This window comes from Lipotes vexillifer, unplaced genomic scaffold (assembly GCF_000442215.2).
Source record: "Lipotes vexillifer unplaced genomic scaffold, Lipotes_vexillifer_v1.1 scaffold1728, whole genome shotgun sequence".
NCBI classification, from domain to species: domain Eukaryota; kingdom Metazoa; phylum Chordata; class Mammalia; order Artiodactyla; family Lipotidae; genus Lipotes; species Lipotes vexillifer.
This window is the reverse complement of record NW_006784330.1, coordinates 24645-47298: the sequence shown is the minus strand read 5'-3', so window position 1 is coordinate 47298 and position 22654 is coordinate 24645. Positions and strand designations below refer to the sequence as shown.

Genomic DNA, 22654 nt, shown 5'->3' with positions numbered 1-22654 from the left:
TCCCACCCCTCTAGGCGGTCACAAAGCACAGAGCTGATGTCCCTGTGCTATGCGGCTGCTTCCCACTAGCTATCTGGTTTACATTTGGTAGTGTATATATGTCCATGCCACCATCTCACTTCATCCCAGCTTACCCCTCCCCCTCCCCGTGTCCTCAAGTCCATTCTCTACATCGGCGTCATTATTCCTGCCCTGCCCCTAGGTTCTTATTATATAAGACGCTACCTTGCTAGCAGACTTGATTTAGAAACTCTCCTTGCTAGACTGATGAAGTAAGTGGCCATTTGAGGGCAGCCCACACGGCAAGGTTGGGCAGCCCGAAGAAGTTGAGGGCAGTTGCTGGGAGCTGAGTAAAGCCTCTAGGAGCTGAGGGTGGCCTCCAGGAGACCACCTACAAGAAGCTGGGGCCTCCAGACCTATAACCATATGGAAATCATTTCTGTCAATAGCCTGAGTGAGCTTGGAAGTGGATTCTTCCCCAGTTAAGCCTCTACATGAGAACCAGCTTGGCTGACACCTTGGTTTTGCAGCCTTATGAGACCCTAAGCAGAGGACCCAGCTAAGCTGAGCCCAGAGGCCTGACACATTGAAATGGTGAGATAATGTGTGTTGTGATAATTTGTTACACAGCAAGAGAAAGCAAATATAGTGCTCGATGTCCATTCCAGCCTCTTAGTATGCCTTCCTGTACTGCAGGGGCTAAAAAGCTAAGAGTACATTTCCCAGATTCCCTTGCAACTAAAATTCTGGAGATATTACAGGCCAATGAGATGCACACTCGTGAGACTTAAATGGCAGAAGGAAGGTGGAGGCTAAGTTTCTGCCATTTCTGCTGGTAAACATGGTTGTTCAGATGTTTGGTTGTTCTATTGCAATTTAGTCACTAGCTTGTGGGTGCTGAGAGGCAGGATGCTTGGCATCCATTTTGCTGGTATAAACCATAGCACGTGGAGCGTGGTTCTGGAAGTAGCAGCTGTAGTGCTGGCTTTTCATCATGGAGTAGGAAGTAGCAGTTTCCTAACAGCAGAAGAATTAGCAACTCCCTTGGTGGCCTGGTTCTGTGGTATAGTTTTGGAGATTGTTCTTGAAAGCTCAATTTAGAGTCAGTCCTCTAGATAATTCTGTAAGCCACTTAATATCTGGTAATAAATCTTTTCCTGCCTAAACTAATGAGAATTAATTCTGTTCTCTGCAACTGAAACTTAACTAATATAGGAGGGAAGTCCTCAAGTGATAACTGAGTTAAGTATCTATAAAAGTACATCATAATAAATAATAGTAAGATCTTTAAGTAAGCCATTCTTCATATTTATTTAACAGATTTATAACATTTTTTATAAAGACCAGTAAAGTCACCTTATAACAATTTAATGCATAAGGTATAATGCACTAGTTCAGTGTGACACAACTACATAAGATTTTTTTTTTTTTTTTTTAAACAGTTATTTTTATTTATTTATTTATTTTGCGGTACGCGGGCCTCTCACTGCTGTGGCCTCTCCCGTTGCGGAGCACAGGCTCCGGACGCGCGGGCTCAGCGGCCATGGCTCACGGGCCCAGCCGCTCGGCGGCATGTGGGATCCTCCCGGACCGGGGCACGAACCCACGTCCCCTGCATCGGCAGGCGGACTCTCAACCACTGCGCCACCAGGGAAGCCCCACAACTACATAAGATTTTAAACATTAAGAACAACCCATTTGCTTAACAAGGTAGCAACTACAAAACTATGTGTTCAGCTTATGTCTCCTGCAGACTCAGAAAATAAATGTTCGTCTTTTTAACTTGCATTTATAATCTTTCTGCAATTCAGAAATCTTTAGGTATTCAATTTTAATTAATCTAGGCTAAAATACAATACTAAGTAATCTTCAATATTATGATTTAAAAATCACCAAATATTAATAACGTATGTTAAGAAAGTATCTTTCTTGTAAATACAATTGACAAAATGTTCAACAAAGTATGTGCAATAGTGCCTTTGTATATAAGCATAGAGCCTTGCGTCTTTATAGAGCTACTGTAGTGTAATTTAACAATCATTGCTTAATAGCAGATGTGTGATAGTTCACATATAAACTATTAACTAAACTCTAAAATTTGGACATGTTTCAGGCAAATAATTTCTGAGAAAAGGCACAGATGTTTATTTACCAACTATCTCTTTAAGTGGTAATTTCCTTGAGAAGACAAATTTGACAAAATAATTTTCAAGACACTACTAGTAAGTGTTTGGCCAAGCTCAATTTACAAAATTTTCAAAGGGTCAACTTGAAAATTCTTGAATATCTCTGAAAATAACATATCCTGTGGTGATGAAGCCCTCTGTGTTAGGCTTTGTTCACAGTGGATTCTTGCCAAAGGCTGACTATACCAATTCTTTTCCAGAAAGGGAGACTTCTTGGGTTGTCCTAAAGGATATCTGCCCTTTCACTGTTTCAAATCTGAAAAGTCAAAAGGCTCAAAACCAAAGTCTTTTGTGAAGAAAGAAGCTCCAGTGGATGACTTCTCCCCACAATTTCCTAAATCAACTGATTAATAAATTGTTCTTATCAGAAACAGCACAGAAGATTGGATAGGTGTGTTTTTTTTCTTTAAAGTGCTAACAAAGCCCATTATCTCTAAATGAACTTTCATTGTAATGACTGAAATATAAGCAGCATAAAGTATATAGAAATTACACATCTAAATCAAATAGATTACAACTTTTTAGACAGATGCCAAAATTCTATACATTATCTTAACAATCATTATGCACAAGTACAGGCATACCTTGGATGTTGCAGGTTTGGTTCCAGATCACTTCGATGAAAGCAAATATTGCAATAAAGCGAGTCACATGAATTTTTTGTTTTCCCAGGGTGTACAAAACTTACGTTTACACTATAGTGTAGTCTATTAAGTGTGCAATAGCATTATGTCTAAAATAATGATGTACATACTTTAATTAAACATTTTATTGCTAAAAAATGCTAACCATCACCTAGGCCTTCAGTGAGTCCTATTAGTAACATCAAAGATCACTGATCATTTAACTCTTTTGTCATTTACAGACAGTAAATGGGTGCACTCTGATGCTTTTGCAAAAATGTTCCTATAAAAGAGTTTCATCTTCAAGGAATTCATGGAAAAGACTCTGACAAGTACAGGTTTCTGGTAACTGACTATACTGCTGAACTGAATAAATAAGCATTTTCAGAACTCTAATGGAAAACTGATGAATTCATAAAAATGCTAACAAAAGATCAAGATGAAAAAAAATTAATTACATGGGATTGAGTGAACTGATGAGGATGATTATAATTTTTGTGACTTTCTGTTTGAATAAAAAAAAACCCGCAAGGAAAAAAAAAGACCACTGATCACAGATCACCATGACAAACATAATAATAATGAAAAAGTTCCAAATATTGCAAGAATTACCAAAATGTGACACAGAGATGCAAAGTGAGCAAATGTTGGAAAAATGGCACTGATAGACTTGCTCAACGCAGGGTTGCCACAAGCCTTCATTTTCAGTAAAACTGTAGTATCTGTGGGAATTCCCTGGCAGCCCAGTGGTTAGGACTCTGCGCTTTCACTGCCAAGGGCCTGGGTTCAATCCCTGCAGGCAACTAAAATCCTGCAAGCTGCAGCAGCCAAAAAAAACCCCAAAACAAAAAACAAAAAAAAATGTAGTATCTGTGAAGCACAATAAAATTGAGGTATGCCTATATACTTTATGAACTTGCCAGACTAATCCAATAATTCAGTCTATCTAATGTAATTTAAAATATGACTGGTGAAAATCCAAAATCTAAAACTAGAACCAAAGCAGTCTCAAGCTACTCTGAGACAAATGCCACAAAGAGCAGTGCTCGGAATTTCAAGTAATTTCTCAGTCTAATGAGAGAACTGTACACAGTTAATTGTACTGTTTATTAACTCTTCTGAATTGGCTGGCTTTAACCAGCTCAAATCCAAGTCCAAAATTGTTTTTCTTGTATCGGCCCAGAGTTTTGAGTTCTTTGTTTTTATCAGTAACAGAGCTACAAGTGTGTCAGCAGCTTCTGAACTGCTCAGGTAGGGAGAAGATAGAATTCATTAAAAAGCCATTTATTATTAGAAGACTGAATGAGATTAACTTTAAAAAGTTAATATTATTTCAGTTAGATAATGTGAAAATGAGGTTCCCATATGGTAATCCTCTAGATAATTAAGGCTACAGATCTAAGAGCCTGCTTTTCTAAAGCATTCTAATAGGACTGAGGCAATTTGGAAAGTAGGATTTATCAATATGATGTGGCAGCATCACTAACACTCAAACATAACACCACATTTTCAAAAATCATCCGTAATTCATATGTAAATAGCAGCACAAACTAGTAATTTCCTTGCTAAAACTGATATGGTGGTGCCCTCTGGTGGTAAAATTTAGCATTTAGCATACTCCCCCTGATAATTGCATACCTTGTGAAATATAAAAAGTATATTTGTATTAGAGAATATCAAAATTAGATAACACCACAAAGGAATGAATCATTGTGCTTCCAAATATCTTCTTTTTAACCTTCAAATACATTGGTAACAAGAAAATCCCTGATCCTTACTCCTAGAAATCAAGCTGACGCCTATGAGAATCTTGGTAAATGTCTATAATAAGCAATTCCTGTTAAAAGATTTACTTCCTGGTTCTAGAACTTAACTGAGAGGTTTTTGCATTTTCTAGTTTGGCTTTTAGATCTATGGGTTTCTCAAAAAACTTCACCAATGCTGGTTCATTCAACAAAGAGGCGAGAATCTGTTCAAATGCAAATGACCACTGAGGTTCTTCCCTGAGAGAGGAGGGATCTTTCTCTAAGTGGCTCTCTGTTTGCCCCTCACTGGGTCCTCCAGAAGCACAGACTGCACCAGACAATCCTTTGGTTGATGACGCAGGGTTATGGAGTTTCCTTCCAACTTCTTCCATCCTGAGCAAAAGGCTGGTTACAACAGCAATGGCTTGATATAATGACTCTTCTTCAGGGTCCCCGTGAAATAAGTTATATAGTGTCTTTGAAAACTGAATAAATTGTGACTAGAAGACACAAGTTAGAAATATCACATTTGATATCAGACTTAGCAAATATCAGGAGAACTTAGAAGTGAATAGTCTTCTATTTAGAATTTGTACCATATAACCTTCACCACAGAAGTTATAAGAACTGATGATTAATCCATAAATAAATCTTGATTCTAGAAAGATGGGTATGAACTATGAAAGAAAATTCCACTTAAGTCTTCTCCTCTGTTGCCTAATAACAGTAAATTATATACATATATTATATATACAATAATTCTTGGACAGTATCTGCCAGCATTCCATCAATGTTAGGTGGTACTTTTAATTAGGCAAAATCCCGTATTTCCTTACATGTAAATCATTCATTCATTAACCAATCTTAATGAACAGATTAAGAATGAGTTCCCCTTGATCTCCCCAAAGGGCTAGAGCAGGCAGCTCAATTAGGATGACTTAAATATAAGGAAGAATGTTTTGGGACCTAACTAGTAGTACAAGGTAGCTCTAAGGAGCCCATTTGGACATGTTTCTCTTTAAAGGCTAAGGTGGGGCCCAAGTAAAGAAATAACCTAGATTGCCTGCTAATTGCCTCTAGATAATCCATAGGCATTCCTAGAAGAAACTATTCCAACACAAAAGTCCTATAAGTCAATCATGCTACCAGAAAAGTTTATATGTAAATAAAAAGCAAAAAGATAAACTTCATAAAAATGTATTGTACCATACTTTAAGTTTTATTTCTCTTTCTTTCTTACTCTGTAATACTGTTTATTTATTAAAAATTTAGAATAAATATATCATGATTAATTTTAAAAAGTACTTATTTAACTATCAAATTACCTAGTCCACTGAGAAAAACTACGCTATTTCATATTTCTCATTTTGGTAAAGTTCTGGGAATCCTCAGTATCTATACCAAAAGATTAAAAAAAATTTTTTAATTTATTTTTTGGCCATGCCGTGCGGCATGCGGGATCTTAGTTCCCCGATCAGGGATTGAATCCGTGCCCCCTGCACTGGGAACGCAGAGTCTTAACCACTGGACTGCCAGGGAAGTCCCTATACCAACAGATTTTAATTAAAAAATATAAGAACATATAATGACTGAATAGTGTGTAAGAAAGAGATGGATTTAGAATTGTGTCAATAGGGCTTCCCTGGTGGCGCAGTGGTTGAGAGTCCACCTGCCAATGCAGGGGACACGAGTTCGTGCCCCAGTCCAGGAAGATCCCACATGTCGCGGAGCGGCTGGGCCCGTGAGCCATGGCCGCTGAGCCTGTGTGTCCGGAGCCTGTGCTCTGCAACGGGAGAGGCCACAACAGTGAGAGGCCCACGTATCGCAAAAAAAAAAAAAAAAAATAGAATTGTGTCAATAGTAGTCATTAATACTGTCTGAGCAGGTTCAAGATGATTAGGAACTAGGGTGTGACCTATTTTAATTATTATTCCCACTACCTAGCATTGGGCATGTCATCTAGTAGGCACTAAGAAATGTTTACTGAATAAGTGAACATTTCTAATAAAGCGGGAAATAAAAAACATTGAAATCTGTGTTATACACACATCTTTTCTATAGGTACAAATGTCACAGCAGAGGACTGTAATGAAACTCTAGGTGCATTTAAATGTTTACAATAGAAAATCATTTAAAAGTTTACTCCCACTCTTCTATACTCATTTGAAACTTACAGGGATGATGCATAGATTATTTATTTTTGTAATAGCATGTTAGCTATTTTAGATTTGGATACACCCACATTCATTTATACAAAAACACACAAGTAAACCAGAATTTTTCTTTGAAAATACTATACCTGATTCATTCTTGGTAAATCCTTAATGTTTTCTTCTTTTTTCAAAAGCTCATCTTGCCATTGACTTAGATATGCTTGAATGTCAACTTTTTCTTTTCCTCAGTGAGGGGAATAAAACCATTTCATAATGAACAGCCCACTATATTTTCCCAAATCCCCAAAAGAACAATTTTGATTGAAAGATATTTCATTGAGATATAAGACTGCACATTTTTTACTCCAGAAATTGATCTGACTATACTTTTTATTTCACTCACTGGCTCTCAAAATACATTCTCCACTTCCGTTAAACTAAAACTTTTACTTTGGAAAGGTTGGGGACTAGAGGAAGAAGGATGCCTTTTAGATTAAACAGTACATGATGTAAATTTCATGTAGATGCTCTCATGCATACCACTAAGTTTAAAATAGCTTCTATATGATGTTCTTGGTATGCAGTTACCATAACATACTATGGTGACTCTTTTTCAAAAATTCAAAACAGTACTTATTCATTCATTCCTTTGAAGAGTTTAATCACAATGATATTAATGGGACTTTATTAATAATTATTTAGATCTCTTAGAAAACTAGGATATACTGAACAACCTGGCAAAGTTGTCATATTTAAGCAGATCTTCAGCAATTATTTTTTAACTAAATGTTACTCAAAAACATAAAAAGAATGATGGACCTTTGGAGAACAATTTGACAACCTCTATCAAAATATTAAAAGTGCACATTCTTTGTTATCCAGCATTCTCATACCTCTATGAATTTATCCTATCCTAAAGAAATATGTGCAAAAGTATTATAAAATGTAAGTATAAAAATGTTTGTTGGAGAACAGTTTGCAATATAATTAATTGGAAACAACCTAAATGTTCATCAATATTGAGCTAGTTACTGAAATAAATGATGGTACAACCAAACAGTGGAATACTCTGCACCCATTAAAAGGAATAAGATAGATCCAAATGTACTGACATGAAAAGATGCCCATGATATACTACAAAATCAAAAAAGCAAATTGTACAACAATGTTTATGAAATGTTTCTTTTTTAAAAGAAGAGAGATATCTATATTTGTTTATACATCGAAACAGGTCTGGAAGGAACACAGACCAAAATGTTTTCACATTTACTTCAGGGTGGGGTTGGGTGAGGGTATGAGGATTTCTGTACCATTTAAATTCCTTTTATAAGGATTATCTATTACTTATGTAATTAATATTTTCAAATAATAAAATTAAATAAATACAGGTCATTTACAATTGAATTTTCTATAACTTCTGAGACTTAAGTATCAAGAGAAGAAGAAACTGTTAAACTAAAACAAAGGAACTGAAAAAGCTCTCAGGACAAATCAATCAATAGACTTTAAAAGGAATCCACGTTTCCCCTTTGTGTAGTTAACCCTATTTACAAAAACAATAATTTAAACTAAATGATACTCCTAGATCATATACCTTTTTCAGTGCTGCTGTTTGCTGACTCTGCTTCCTTCTCCTTTGCAGGCTTGGAAACTAGAGGAAAAGAGGACAATTGCATTTTGTAAAATATTTAACAAATACCTTTTGAAAGTAAAATAATATTTTATATAAAGACTTATATGCACACTTTATGTTCTTCAATTCATCAAACCAATTATAGCTAACCTGACCTCCTATCATTAGATGGCAAAGTATTCAAGAACTTTAAAAAGAACACTGGGGAAAAATCCATATAAAAAATCTCAGGGCTTCCCTTGTGGCACAGTGGTTGGGAGTCCTCCTGCCGATGCAGAGGACACAGGTTCGTGTCCCAGTCCGGGAAGATCCCACAGGCCGCGGAGCGGCTGCGCCCATGAGCCGTGGCTGCTGAGCCTGCGCGTCCGGAGCCTGTGCTCCGCAACGGGAGAGGCCACAACAGTGAGAGGCCCGCATACCACAAAAAACAAACAAACAAACAAACAAAAATCTTAGAAGCAAGTATACCAAATATTAAGTATTTATTTCTGGGTGGTATGTGGTATTTTCTTCCTTGTGCTTTTCTTCGAATTAAATTGTATTACTTCTTTTATCAGGGGAAAAAAACACACACACCGGAAGTCAAAAGACTGAGCTACTAGTCCTGATTGTGGTAAAACCTCATTGAAAACTCTTACACGAGTCACTTCTCCTTTCTGGGCCTTAGTGCCCTCTATATAATTAAGGGACTTGACTAGATGATTTGTAAGGTCACTTCAAACACTAACATACAGTAACATAAACATACATTAATAAGAACTTATCCCTCTTTAAGACATTCATATTTATGAAAAAGAAGCAAAAGACACAAAAATTAGCTCATAACCCTTCCAAATTATGTCTTGGAGACAGACTCATCCCGGTCTCCTACACCTACAGTGATTTATGATAAGTATTTACTGTTTGAATAATAGCTATGACCTTCAATCATCAAAGATTCTATTGTCTTCATCGCATTTTAACAAGGCATAAAAAATGGTCGGATACATTTTAGAAATTTCTGCTACAGAAGTAGAAACAAAATGCATTTTCTTTCTAATTCTCCAGTAAATAAGAAATTCCATAAATCAAAACCCAAAATGTAGTTTAGTTCATCAGTCAAATATTTATAGAGTACCTACCATGCATTTAGGACTGTGCTAAGTGTTATGGTAGCACAAAAGAAGTATAAGGTATAATTAACCCAAATTTTACTAGTGGTAGCTGGGTAAAGAATGTTTAAGCCAGAAAGACCTCTGGGTGACTAATCATCAAAACAGATAAATTTATTTATTTATTTAGGCTGCACCAGCTCTTAGTTGCAGCATGCGGGCTCTTAGTTGTGGCATGTAGACTTCTTAGTTGCAGCATGCGGACCTCCTAGTTGTGGCATGCAGATTCTTAGTTGCAGCATGCATGCAGGATCTAGTTCCCTGACCAGGGATTGAACCTGGGTCCCCTGCATTGGAAGCAGGGAGTCTCACCCACTGGACCACCAGGGAAGTCCCAAAACAGATAAATTTAAAACAGATATTTACCATGGAGCTGACTGAAATAAAGTAATTCTTCCTTGGAAAGTTCATCTCCCTTTGAAGGGTCCTTATACTTCACTTCAGTATAAGCTGAAAACAGATAACCCAAATCACATTTATAACAATGAGGGACAGAAACAAGTCCTATAATAGATCAATTAAATCTGGGGGCAGAGAATCAAACAAAGGGTCCCTGTCAAAGAAAGACATATGTGAAGAAATGTGGAAGTAGTATTACTCTACCGTATAGCAAATAACAAGAGGTACTTGATCACTTTGAGTTCTATTATTTCTCCAAATTTCTTGCTTTTTAATAGTTTCCCAAGAGCCACTACAAGTTGAAATTTTAAAGTATGGGTTAATCAGATATACTCCAATATAAAATAAAAAGTTTTAAAAAATGTTTAAAAAATCTGGCACTTGGGGGCTTCCCCAGTGGCGCAGCGGTTGAGAGTCCGCCTGCCGATGCAGGGGACACGGGTTCGTGCCCCGGTCCGGGAGGATCCCACATGCCGCGGAGCGCCTGGGCCCGTGGGCCATGGCCGCTGAGCCTGCGCGTCCGGAGCCTGTGCTCCGCAACGGGAGAGGCCACAGCAGTGAGAGGCCCGCGTAACGCAAAAAAAAAAAAAAAAAAAAAAAAAAAAAAAATCTGGCACTTGGGAATCTCTGAAAACATGACCTCAGTCATTTAAAAACGTCTTTAATAAGAAGGAAAACACGAAGTTGAGTGCTCTAACAGATACACAGTGCTTTTTCTATTTTTGATCCTTCTATTGAAAGCGTATTCATTCCATGGCAATATTAGACATTCTAATTTGACTTGACAATGTAAAGTCCTTCATAGTTATTATTTGGTTTGTCTTTTGTTTTAAATGCTGTGATTGTGATTTGAGTTTGTGAAGGGTTAAAGATGGCTTTTAGATTTCTGGTCTGGGAAAGAATGGTTCCCAGCTATCCCGGGAAGGCTCTAAAAGATCTTAGGTGTAGCTTTAGACAAATTATGAGGTACTTTTTGTGTGTGTGTGTGAATCACACTATCTAAGCTAAAAGGTACTTTTGCAATGTTCCTTTAAAGTCTAAGACTGGTTTCCCAATTATGGATCAGGCCTGGAAAAGGCTGCCTCTTAAGGTCAGAGGGAAATAAGTAAAGTGGAATGATGTGGTAACATTAAGGCAGTATATGGTAGAATAGAAAGAAACCTGTGCTTTGGAGTCAGACTTCAGCTTGAATCTCAGCTAACCAATTTATTAGCTATGTGATCTTCAGCAAATTTAATCTTTCCCTTAGTTTCTGTATCGTCAAAATTGGAAGGATAATACCACCTTTCAAGGATGTCATGAGAACTAAATAAAAGAATGCACGTAAAGCAAACACCTTGACAGAGCAAGTACTCAATAAATGGTAGCTTTTATTTTGCTTCCTTTTTTAAAAAAAATATTTATTTTTAGCTGCATTGGGTCTTCGTTGCTGTGCACGGGCTTTCTCTAGTTGGAGTGAGCGGGGGCTACTCTTCGTTGCGGTGCGTGGGCTTCTCATTTTGGTGGCTTCTCTTGTTGCAGAGCACGGGCTCTAGAGCACAGGGTCAGTAGCTGTGGCACACGGGCTCAGTAGCTGTGGCACACGGGCTCAGTAGCTGAGGCTCACAGGCTCTAGAACGCAGGCTCAGTAGTTGTGGCACATGGGCTTAGTTGCTCCGCGGCATGTGGGATCTTCCTGGACCAGGGCTCAAACCCATGTTCCCTGCATTGGCGGGAGGATTCTTAACCACTGTGCCACCCGGGAAGCCCTATTTTGCTTCCTTTTCCAAATGTTTAATATCCCTGTTGCCTGGTCTCATTTTTCTGAATAATTTGTAGTATTTCACAAGTTTAGCAGTTTGTCTAAAGTTAAATTCAACTCTCTAATAACAACAACAATAAAAATTCAACATTATGACAATATTCAAATGATAGATAGTCCCTACACACAAACTACTTATCATTAAATTGATTGAACACTAACAGGAAGGAAACTTGTAAACCCATCTGTTGCACAGAAACTCTTCCATAGATGTCAGTGTAACTATATATCAGCAAAAATATTGCTAATATGATCCACGGGCCACAATGAAGCAATGACCTTATATCATATGGAAAATTACGTTATTTGTTAAAATGGAATGATATCTGTAATTATACTTGTTAAAACGGAGTCAACTCCTATACATCACTAACAACTGTTAAATTCTTACCTGGAGGAATGTGCAGCTTAAAAAGCACCTTAAGCTTCTCAGTAAAACTTCCATTGTACATTATGTCTGTTCAATAAAATTAAATTGCAAATAATCACAGCCAAAGAACATTCAATCAATTCCAGCAACATAGATTAATTAAGACACAGATACTAGCCAGGAATTAGGATTCAGAAACCTTCTGTTACTTAAACTAACTGTTAAACAACTACCTAGTAGGCCAGATTCTCTCCTTGAAGTATGTAAGCAAAATACCCTTTATCAGAGGGATAAATAAAATGCTCTTCTGCTGAACGCTTTCCCCCAATCCCAATCTAAAATTTACTTTTTCTTTTGAATGAGGCCTTATGCTTCATCTGAGGAGAGAACTCCTCTTCAAGGGGCAATCCCTGATAAGAAAGCATGCTAGGTTGTCTGGAAAAGCAAAGGAATGATATAACCAGTGGACTATCTACAGGCACAAAATGTTCATTGAATATTTCTCTACCATTTTTCTAGGCTATGTGGTTGGATTTCTACTGAGGGAGAACGTCCTCCTGAAGAATCCATGTGCCTGCAGGTGGGAAAATCAGGACATTCTCTTCCTTCATGTTAACCATTAAAACATCCACATCTAACAGCTTGTTTTTCTGGGAGGGTTGGGGCAAAATGAGATGAATATATTTAGACTTAGCAACAAACAAAGAAAATGGTCCAGTTATTGCTAAAGTTGGAGACAATTTAAATCTGATAAAAAATCTGATATCAGGCTGATAAAATCTGACTAAATTGGCAATGATAGGCAGTACTAAGTATTTCTAGGGGTACCTTTATTTTTTTTGCTTTAAAAAAGAAGATTATTGGACATCATCCTACCAATTGCAGAGGAGAATTCTTTGAAGTTTATAAGGCAGTCGGAGTTTTCATCCAACAATCTGAATGTCCATAAAGCTAGTGAGTCTCTGTTTGCAGAATGAGCCCAGGGACTCAACAAGTGATACAACACTCTGAACTGCTGGCAGTCAATCTGATACTGTTCCAAATATGGCAGACTAGGATCATGGTGCTTCAATACTGGAGAACTCAAACACCAATAGTAAGAAAAAAACAACTCTCTCTATTTAAGAAATGGGAAAAAAAAAAAAGCAAAGTCATCATATCAGAAAAAGTAACTTTATAAGATTTTTTTCTTTTAAACATGTCTACTAAAGTAATTAAAGATAAAATAGTTGAACGGTTGTGGTAAAATTCTGCTAAGAATATTATTTTTCATTTAAAGAAGGAAAACAGTACCTTAAAGATGACATAAAGTTCATCCAATTCATGAAGGCTCAATTTCACATCTTGTGATACAACACGCAACTTTAAAAGGATTAAAAGCAATTTAGAATTTAACACTTCAGCATAGAAATTCTCTTTGAATCCATTTAGAAATCTCCCTCTGCCAGAATAAAATATATTTTTTTAACTTTTTAAAGGAATAACAAAGGTAAATGTACCTATTTTTCCCTTTTAAAAAGTTGTACAGAGACTATAGCTCAATTCTACTCTGATATGTAATTTGACCTTCATCTCTTCATATCCAGAGATAACTGCCAAAGGACAGCCACTGAATGTCTATAAATATAAGCAACAATATTCTATGTTTTTTTTCCATATATTCCTGTCTTGCTATATAAGCAATCTGTTAAGTCACCACATGGGGTTGTCATTAAACACTTCAAAGTCACTGGGAGATGTACATTCCCTCTCTGTGCCAAAAAACGTAATCTATCCCAGAGCATAGAAAAATATGATTTGTTCCAAAATCCATTCTATGACGTGAGCACAATTCGAATATGAAAACTAAAGTTAGCACACACACACTGTAAGACAATGTCACTTTAACACAGATATAAAGAACCAAGCTAAACTATTTAGGAAAATTATCAAAGCAGAATATTAAAAGAATAATACAACACGAACAAATAGGACTCATTTCAAGAATCCAACGGAAGTCTAATATTAGGAATTCTTTAATGTACTTTACTACATTAATAAATATAACCTCAAGATATGGAAAAGTTATTTGATCAAAGTTAACATTCAATATAGATTTTTTTAAATGTCCCAAATCCCTTAACCTAGAAACTGAATGAAACTCCTTAATTTGCTAAAAGGCATCCTTCAAAAATCAACAGCAAATATCATACTTAATAATAAAATACTAGAGGCACTTCTATTAAATTCCAGAATGAGACAAGGAAGGCTGCTTCCACTCCTATTATTTAATACTTCTCTGAAGGTCCTACCCACTACAATAACACAAAAAAACTGAAAAGAGGTATATATATTAGGAAGGGTCAATACTCTAAGACTAGAAATGATATGCTTGTCTATTCAGAAATTCAACCAAAAAAAATGAGAATTAATGAGAGTCAGTAACACAGCCACTTAAAAAAGCAACATGTGCAAATCAATGGCTTTTACATATACTATAATAAACAAATTAGAAAATGTAAAGAAAAAAGATCTCATTCATATTAGTAACAAAACCATAAAATATATAGGAGTAGACAAACCCAACAAGAAATGTGTAAGATCTATATGATGAAAACAATAAATGTTTACTAAAGGACATTTAAAAAGACATCATTAAAATGGATATTAAAAAGGAATATTAAAAGCCTTACCAGATTTCAAAATGGACTATAAAGCCACAATAATTAAAACAGTGTGGGGCTTCCCTGGCGGCGCAGTGGTTAAGAATCTGCTTGCTAAGGCAGGGGACATGGGTTTGAGCCCTGGTCTGGGAAGATCCCACATGCCATGGAGCAACTAAACCCGTGAGCCACAACTACTGAGCCTGCGTGACACAACTACTGAAGCCCACGTGCCTAGAGCCTGTGCTCCGCAACAAGAGAAGCCACCGCAATGAGAAGCCCGCCCACCACAAGGAAGAGTAGCCCCCACTCACTGCAACTAGAGAAAGCCCCCATGCAACAACAAAGAGCCAACGCAGCCAAAAATAAATAAATTTTAAAAAAAAGTGTGGTGTTACAGAAAAAAAGAAACTACAGAAATAAACCCATATTAGCATATGAAAAAGGCAGAGTAGAGTACAGTAATGATGGAGTATTCAATAAATGGTATTCAAATAATGGGCTATTTCAGTTGGAAAAAAATACCATTAGAGTCCTATATCACACTATAAACAAAATATATACTTTACGTGTATTCAAGATCTAAATGTTAAAAAAAACAGGGCTTCCCTGGTGGCACAGTGGTTAGGAATCCACCTGCCAATGCGGGGGACACAGGTTCAAGCCCCAGTCTGGGAAGATCCCATATGCTGCAGAGCAACCAAGCCCGTGCGCCACAACTACTGAGCCTGCGCCCTAAAGCCCGCAAGCCACACTACTGAAGCCCGTGCGCCTAGAGCCCGTGCTCCGCAACAAGAGAAGCCACCGCAGTGAGAAGCCCACGCACTGCAACGAAGAGTAGCCCCTGCTCGAAGCAACTAGAGAAAGCCTGTGCACAGCAACAAACACCCAACGCAGCCAAAAATAAGTAAATAAATTAATTTTAAAAAAAACAAAACAAAGCAATACCAGTACTATAAGCCAATATGAGAAAGTATGTTTATAAATTATATAATTTTATATGGGGAAGGCCTTGCTAAGTTTGACATGAAACCCACACAATATGTAAGAAAAGAGATTTGACTACATAAAATTTTGAAAGTTATATACTCTGAAATACATCATAAAAATTAAAGAAACAACAAGATTGGGGGAAATGTTAGCCACAAATATAATTGACAAAGAATTAATACCACTAATATTTTTAAAATGTGATGCTAGTGGGAGTGTGGGGGAAAAGGCATTCTTACACATGTTGGTGGGATTATAATTTGATACAAATCTTTTAGAGGATAATTTAGCAGGACCTGTCAATTTTTAAATGGGCACACCTCTTGACCCAGTCGCCACTTCCAGGAATCCACCTTATAGAAATACTCTTACAAATGTGTAAGATTAGATATACAGTTGACCCTTGAACAACTCGGGGGTTAAGGATGCTGACCTTCCACACAGTCAAAAATCTGCATATACTTTACAGTTGGCCCTTCCCATCCATGGTTCCACATCTGCACATTCAACCAACCATCGATCTTGCAGTACTGTAGTACATGTTTATTGAAAACAATCCACATGTAGGTGAACCTGTGCAGTTCAAACCCATGTTGTTTAGATAAGGTATTACTTGCAAAAGCGAAAAAACTTTAAAATGAAAGAGAGAGAGAGGGAGACCTACTAAATGCATATCAACAAGGAACAGTTATGTAAAGTATAGCATACCCATACTGTGGTATACTATTCAGTGCATTAAGAAAAGCGAGGTATGCAATGATATGCAATGACCATGATATAGCTCTGAGTGAAAAATGTTGCAGAACAAAGTAACTGGTATGATCTCATTTGAAAAGCTATATTGTCCCCCTCTCCGCCACCACATACACATTTACGTCTATAGATATTTAGAAAAAAGATCTGGAAGGATACATGCCAAATCATTTTAATGTTAGTTACTCCTGGGGTAGGAAACTTCTACTTTTTTACATTTCTATAATGTTTGAATTATTCACAATGAGCACGTATTCAGAAATGTTAATTTTCCCAGATTTGTAGCTCTGAGGACTTAACCTTTTAGCAAGTAGGTTTACAAAAACAATACATGCTCATGATAAAAGCTCAAACAGCACAGAAGGATTCATACAGCAAAGTAAAACACTCTCTCTTCCAACCAGAAATCTATTAATCCCACTCACCAGAAGCAACCAATATTAACAGCTTCTAATGTAGTCATCCAAATACTAAAAAGGAGTACTTAAAACACACTGTTTATTCCTTTTTCACTTTATCTTGGGTATCCAAGGATAATAATACATATTAGCAGCCTAGAGTACTATGTAGGTCAGCTGTTCTTATTGATGAAGCACATCACAAATATGTTATGCTTAAATGCCTACATCATAGCATTCAATATTAAAGGTCACATAACACAAAACATGTTGGAAAACCAATGTTTCAACCAGAAGAAAATCACTTATTTCCTCTCAAAAAATTTACAGTAAGCTAAGCTGTGGCAAGAATCTAGCTCAAATGTATAGTTATTTTATTTTCTTAACATGAAATGATAATTTTTAAATGAAGTTCAGGAAAAAAATGTTACTCCAATTGGTTTTCCCCCATTGGGTGGATACTCACCACATTCTGCTTTGTTGTTTCCTCTAGGGTCTGTATCACATACAACCTATTTCGACAGCGCATGCTGTATATATCTTCATAGCGAATATTCCCATATTTCTGCAAGAAATATGATTTCAGTGGATACTCATTCATAATAAATATCCACTTTTCTTACAATTGAATTTCATCAGATTCAATTCTCAGAGGCCTTGGTTCTATTCCTAGCTATTTTCCCAACTTGTTCAGTGATTATGCAAATTTTCACCTCCCACATTTCAGTTTTTCTATATATTCACAGGAGAGGATTCCATCTACTATGGGTCTAGACTTAAGTACAAGAACACTGGTAAAATTCTTAGTCTCTAAGAAGAGAATATTTTTCACCTTTTTATGCAGTGATAGATATTTAAAAGTGGTCATTATTTGTAAAACTATCTGAATAGTTTCATTTAATGAAAAGCAAACTGAAGCAGAGAAAGCTATATAACGTAGGAACAGTTCATAGAACTCATTTTTTTTTTTTTTTTTTTTCTCTCAGAAATCAAAGAGATTTCAAAAATGAGCCCTTAGCAAATGATCAAACCTAGAGTGGAACAATCATTTTTTTTGCGATACGCGGGCCTCTCACTGTTGTGGCCTCTCCCGTTGCGGAGCACAGGCTCCGGACGCACAGGCCCAGTGGCCATGGCTCACGGGCCCAGCCGCTCCGCGGCATGTGGGATCTTCCCTGACTGGGGCACGAACCCGTGTCCCCTGCATCGGCAGGTGGACTCTCAACCACTGCGCCACCAGGGAAGCCCGATAGAACTCATTTTTAAAGTGAAGTCAGATTTTACATTACTACATCTTTACATGTATTATTATCTTACTCTTAATATACCACTAGAGATATAACTATAGTATCTATCATTTTAAATATGCTATGTAATTATATTTATGATATAAGAAAAACTTACCTCATTTGACTCTCTAATCAAATCTGTAATATCCACTCTAATATGACTGCTTTTTTCATCACTTACATTTGAACCCTGCTGCACACTTGAAGGCAACGGGCTATCCTTATTAGTGACATTGTCAAAGAACCTATCCAAAAGTGACAGTAATACAAGAATCAGTAGAAGTAAAATGCAGAGAAAATGACAGCTAATTTCTCCCTAGTTCGAGATTAATTTCTACCGAGAGGACCAGAGACAGTCTTATGAGGGAGTAGAACTTGAAGATGGTTAGGAATTAGGAGGACATGGGAGTGGGAAATGGGATGGTGATGAAATGACTTCAGAGGTGGGGAGGAGAGCATGGGGAAGCAGATAGGCTCAGAGAGTTCTCAGAAAATATCACATGGCCCAGTAAGGGTGGAATATACGGTATGTAGAGGCACGTGAGGAGACATAATTTAAGAAAGATACATTGAGGCCTTAACATTGAGAGTTCTAAATACCAGAGTGAGGTGTTTATACTTTATTCTGTACATAAATGGGATTTGATGCACCATTACAAGTTACCCAAATATTCATATATTCATTCATTTAACATATACTGTGTATACACAAACACACACACACACACATCCCACACATGTGTTTCAATACAAAATAGAATTCACAGAAAAGGCACCAGGAAAATAAAGCTCAGCTTACCTGATTGAAACCACTTGAAAACCAGAACAATTTCCCCCCACTGGACATTTAATATTATCAACCACCTTCCCCCACCTCAAATTACTCTTACACACTTTATAGCTCGAACTGGGACTATGAAAGTCCCAGCATACTGAATCAACCATATTAGATGTTAGTGTAAATGTATATATAACCTAGTGGTTTACTTCAAAGTGACTGACTTACTTTTGTTATATTCTATTTAGAAACAGAGGAGTGGACTTTAGGCCTAGCGTTTTCATTCAACCAGTTTTGTGACCTTGGGCAAATTATTTAAAGTTTCTAGGGCTCAGTTTCCTCATATATAAAATAAGGGGTTTGAACAACATAAGCTCTAAGGGGCTCTCCAGATTTAAATGTTATGATTCTCACAGTACCTGTTTAAAGCTGTCACGGCTTCAGCATCATCTTTACATGCCACAAGTGTGTCTAAATTATAGTCAAGTATTGCCAATCCCAGTTGTAAAATGGCCTTTATTCCATCATAGAAGAAACAGTCCACCACATTCACTGCACTTTCAATAGGTAGCACACTAATAAAAAGTGTGAGGAACCATGAGAGAGAAACTGAGGAAAAGAATGTCATATCAGTCATATGTTCAGTCAGCTGGGGAAGGTGATCTCTGATAAGTTCTTCAAAGACTGCCTGATCCACCAAGGCACCTGGAGAACATAAAAAGAAATTTTAAAATGAACACCTTTCAAAAGGACTTGTTTCCAATACCTTCCCACTTCTATTAGTAGGCTGATATATCTCATTCTCTTCCTTAAATTATGAACTTCTTCAGTGCCTTTTCTATATTTCATGCATCTCTTTATCTGCTAGCAGTATCATGCATCAAGAAGCACTTGAGAAACTCAATTCATATTCATTGGAACAGTTATTTATGGAATCTTTATTATGTGCAGAAACCTGTAATAGGTACTATAAGAGATACATCAATTAATTAAATGGTCTCATCTTCAAAGCATTTAATCTCTAATAGAACTTGCGATAAATAGACAATTATAACACAAGACAATACGGTCAACGACCTAGCCATGACACCGAAGGCTTATGAGGGTACAAAGGAGACCGCCTATGGTTTAAAGGTAGGGGATCATGGATCTACAAATATTTGATGACTGAAGAAAATATTATATAAGTAACAAACTAAGAACTTGATCCTTCTTTCAAAGCTTGCATATATCTATACAATTCATAAAAATGTGGATTTTTTAAGCTGATTAAAACCTCTCTCACATAAAGAGACTATTAAAATTTTTCCAGTAGCTCCAGATGCTTCAGATTACCACTGTTTTAGCAATACAGAGATTGTAAACTTAAAACTTCTATTTTATAAGGAAACAGACCAGGCACTTTATTTTTAAAAAGCAACATATTAAATAATACGTTTTTCCAATCATATGTTCAGTGCAAAAAGCTCTTCTCTTGAGTATGTCAGTGAATGTGACATTTTGATATTGCTTGCATTTTGTATATTTTGCAACTTAATTGATCAGTTCTTCCATTTGATAGGTAACTGGATAGACAAGAGGCCTATAAATTGTTTAGAAAAGAAATATGTGTTCGTATACGTATATGTGTTTTGTTTTTTACCAATGATTCGACGATTAAAATAATCAGGTAACATTCGTTCACATACAGCAACCAGAAGCCAAAAAGCTTCTTCCTCTTTTGCATACAGAAGCAATACTGAAGTCAAAATGTTCATTGCCTAAAATTCATAGAAAAATAAAAAATAAATATTGTTGGGGTAATAATTACATTTCTTATTCAAACATAGTAATTTTCAGCAATAACAACAACTATGAGAGTAATCATAATGGAAACATGAGAACTCTGAGCCAGTCCAAAGCAAAACAAGGTGAAGCCAGACTAACGTTTGCTAATCAGTTATTTTACATGGTACATTCAAGGAAAATGAAGCAGTAATATCATGAACATAGCATACAATAAGTAAAACCTCTCTAAATTTAGAATAATTTCAATGAGTAAAAAATACTAATTATTGCCAAGTCTTAAAAAAAACACTACATACTTTCAAGGACATACTAGCATTGGAGAAACAAACTTCATCTGTATTTTCAACTACTTACAGGAGAACATCCCTTAGATGTCAATCATCCTCAATTGTGTCTAAAACTAAATCTTTCCTCTATTAAATAGGATTCTCTTCTTTGCTACCTTAATTTTGATCATGCTAGAAACCCTTTATCTGCCACATCCAATTTGTCTTCACATCCTAGAGTTTCTTCTTATAAAATGTTTTTTTTTAATTTTTATTTATTTATTTATTTGGCTGCACCACGCAGCATGCAGGATCTTAGTTCCCCGACCAGGGATTGAACCTGTGCCCCCTGCAGTGGGAGCGCAGAGCCCTAACCACTGGACTGCCAGGGAATTCCTAAAATGACTTTTAGATTTTCTTTATCCTCTCCATTCCCACTACCACCCTAACTTTCTCCTTCTTCTAATCTATCTTCCATACAAATGTCAGATCACTACTTTTATATAACATTTGGCCATAGCCCTTATTATAAAGTTAATAAACCCTTAATGTATATAGAATCTGGGAAGAATGGAAAGGTGTGAAGAAAATTAAATCTCCTGTATCCTACCTACCTAGAGATCACCACCATTAACAAGTTGATGTACTTTTTTTGTGTTTGTATCTCCTTCCTTTATCCCCTTCTAAAATTTAGACCAAACTGTATATTAAAGTTTGATTTTTCACTTAACATTATATTATACATTTTCAATGCCATTAAATAAGTCTTCTAAAACAGTATTTTTAATGACTATAAAAAATCTATTAAGTTGAATATACTATAAATTATTTAGCTATTCTATTATTGAACATTTAGGTTGATTTCAACTCTTCACTATTATATATAACACTGCAATGAATATCTCTGTATATAAATCTTCATCCAAGTGGTTTACTATTTTCTCAGTAAAGATACATAGAAATTAAATTATTTGGTCAATGAATATTATTATTTTTGTGGTATGTGTGTAAGAAGTACTAAGTATTCTTTATTTGATGCTATACATAAGCCACACTAAAATGCTTTTCATTAAGTAAAAGGCAATATTTTAGATAGATAGAGAATTTTAATTAAATTGGCACAGTTAAGACCAAAAAGAGAAACTGGACATTGCCAGTGTATCTTCAGCCCTTGCCTTAACAGGCAAATGAACACAACTTGAAACACAGGTGAATCTTGCTGTTCTATGAGACAGTGAAGAAATCTTCTTAATATTTAAATATATTAATATAAACAGTTATATAAATCTAAATATAAAACCAATCTCCTATAGGGTTTGAGAAGGCATTCACTATATGCCTGAAAAGTTTAACATTTCTTATTCAAGTTTAATCATCTCTTTAGAAGGGGAAAAGAGTGATAGTACTTGTTGAACCGGAATTACTATCAAAATTCAAAAAGCTGACCATATTATTTTTTTTAAAATAATCAACATGCCATTAAGGTACATATATATATATATATATATATATATATATATATATATATATATAATTTTTTTTAACAGCAATTTATTTATTTTAAAATTTTTATTTATTTATTTATTTTTGGCTGTGTTGCATCTTCGTTGCTGTGTGCAGGCTTCTTCTGGTTGCGGTGAGCAGAGGCTACTCTTCATTATTGTGGGCAGGGTTTTCATTTGGGTGGGC

The 22654-nt window shown here is 36.1% G+C and overlaps 1 protein-coding gene across 1 annotated transcript in view; it reads right to left on the bottom strand.

Annotated features, from left to right (window-relative positions):
• Positions 1-4658: 4658 nt before the first annotated feature.
• Positions 4659-22654, bottom strand: part of TBC1D8B (TBC1 domain family member 8B) — a 34959-nt gene continuing 16963 nt past the window's right edge. Inside the window, exons 4-14 of the mRNA XM_007456708.1 lie at positions 20554-20671; positions 19331-19616; positions 18249-18378; positions 17311-17409; positions 13355-13423; positions 12938-13178; positions 12083-12148; positions 9858-9941; positions 8302-8358; positions 6854-6951; positions 4659-5054 (exon numbers count right to left, since the gene is read on the bottom strand). Of these exons, the coding sequence (XP_007456770.1) occupies positions 4659-5054; positions 6854-6951; positions 8302-8358; positions 9858-9941; positions 12083-12148; positions 12938-13178; positions 13355-13423; positions 17311-17409; positions 18249-18378; positions 19331-19616; positions 20554-20671 (1644 nt within the window). The remainder of the gene's footprint in view (positions 5055-6853; positions 6952-8301; positions 8359-9857; positions 9942-12082; positions 12149-12937; positions 13179-13354; positions 13424-17310; positions 17410-18248; positions 18379-19330; positions 19617-20553; positions 20672-22654) is intronic.